Source organism: Buceros rhinoceros, unplaced genomic scaffold (assembly GCF_000710305.1).
Source record: "Buceros rhinoceros silvestris isolate BGI_N320 unplaced genomic scaffold, ASM71030v1 scaffold20599, whole genome shotgun sequence".
NCBI lineage: Eukaryota > Metazoa > Chordata > Aves > Bucerotiformes > Bucerotidae > Buceros > Buceros rhinoceros.
Window position 1 is genome coordinate 3,846 of NW_010431341.1, and position 704 is coordinate 4,549.

The following is a 704-nucleotide window of genomic DNA, read 5'->3' on the forward strand; positions in this document are numbered from 1 at the left end:
CCCGCCCTTTCGCAGTGGGGGGGAGATGCTCGTGCCTGTGCATGCCCCTATGTCTCATGGAGCACGTGCTTTTTCCCAGGAGTCCAAACGGGGCCTTTTCAGGCAGACAGGAGGGTGAACCGAGCAGCTGGTACTTGATCCCGGCTCACGCTCTGTGCCACAGGCAGCACAAGATGTGTCTGTGCCGGGAAATCGGGGCAGTTCGAGGTGAAAGTGCATCACTGTTGTGGAGCAGGTCTCCGTGTGAGCCTGCTCAGAGCCTGGAGGGTGCCAGGCTGTGCCAGCTCTGCGTTTTGCAGCCTCCTCTGGTCACTGCCTTTGGAGGAGGGGACGGGGTTGCTGTCTGGTGGAGCAAGCCATGGGGCGCGGGCGACACTAAGCTGATCTCTCTCTTGCTTGCAGGTTCTCTCCCTTCTGGGCCTCGGAGCAGCTCCTCCGCACCAGGCAGTAACTCCTCTGGTGCCATGAATCCCAACATGCCTTTTACTTCCTCTCCAGATCCATCCCCCTCCCAGAACCCCCTCTCGCTGATGATGTCCCAGATGTCCAAGTATGCCATGCCCAGCTCCACGCCGCTTTACCACAATGCCATCAAAACCATCGCCACCTCTGATGATGAGCTGCTGCCGGACAGGCCGATGCTCCCACCTGGAAGCATGTCAGGTACACGCCTCTGGGGCTGGCCAGCCCCAGTGAGGGGTCCA

At 60.4% G+C, this 704-nt stretch overlaps 1 protein-coding gene across 1 annotated transcript in view; it reads left to right on the forward strand.

Moving 5' to 3' along the window:
- BCL9L (B-cell CLL/lymphoma 9-like) overlaps positions 1 to 704 on the forward strand; it is a gene marked incomplete at its 5' end in the record, with an annotated part of 7,142 nt that overhangs the window by 3,641 nt on the left and 2,797 nt on the right. Inside the window, one exon of the mRNA XM_010143410.1 lies at positions 403 to 663. Coding sequence (XP_010141712.1) covers positions 403 to 663 — 261 coding nt within the window. The remainder of the gene's footprint in view (positions 1 to 402; positions 664 to 704) is intronic.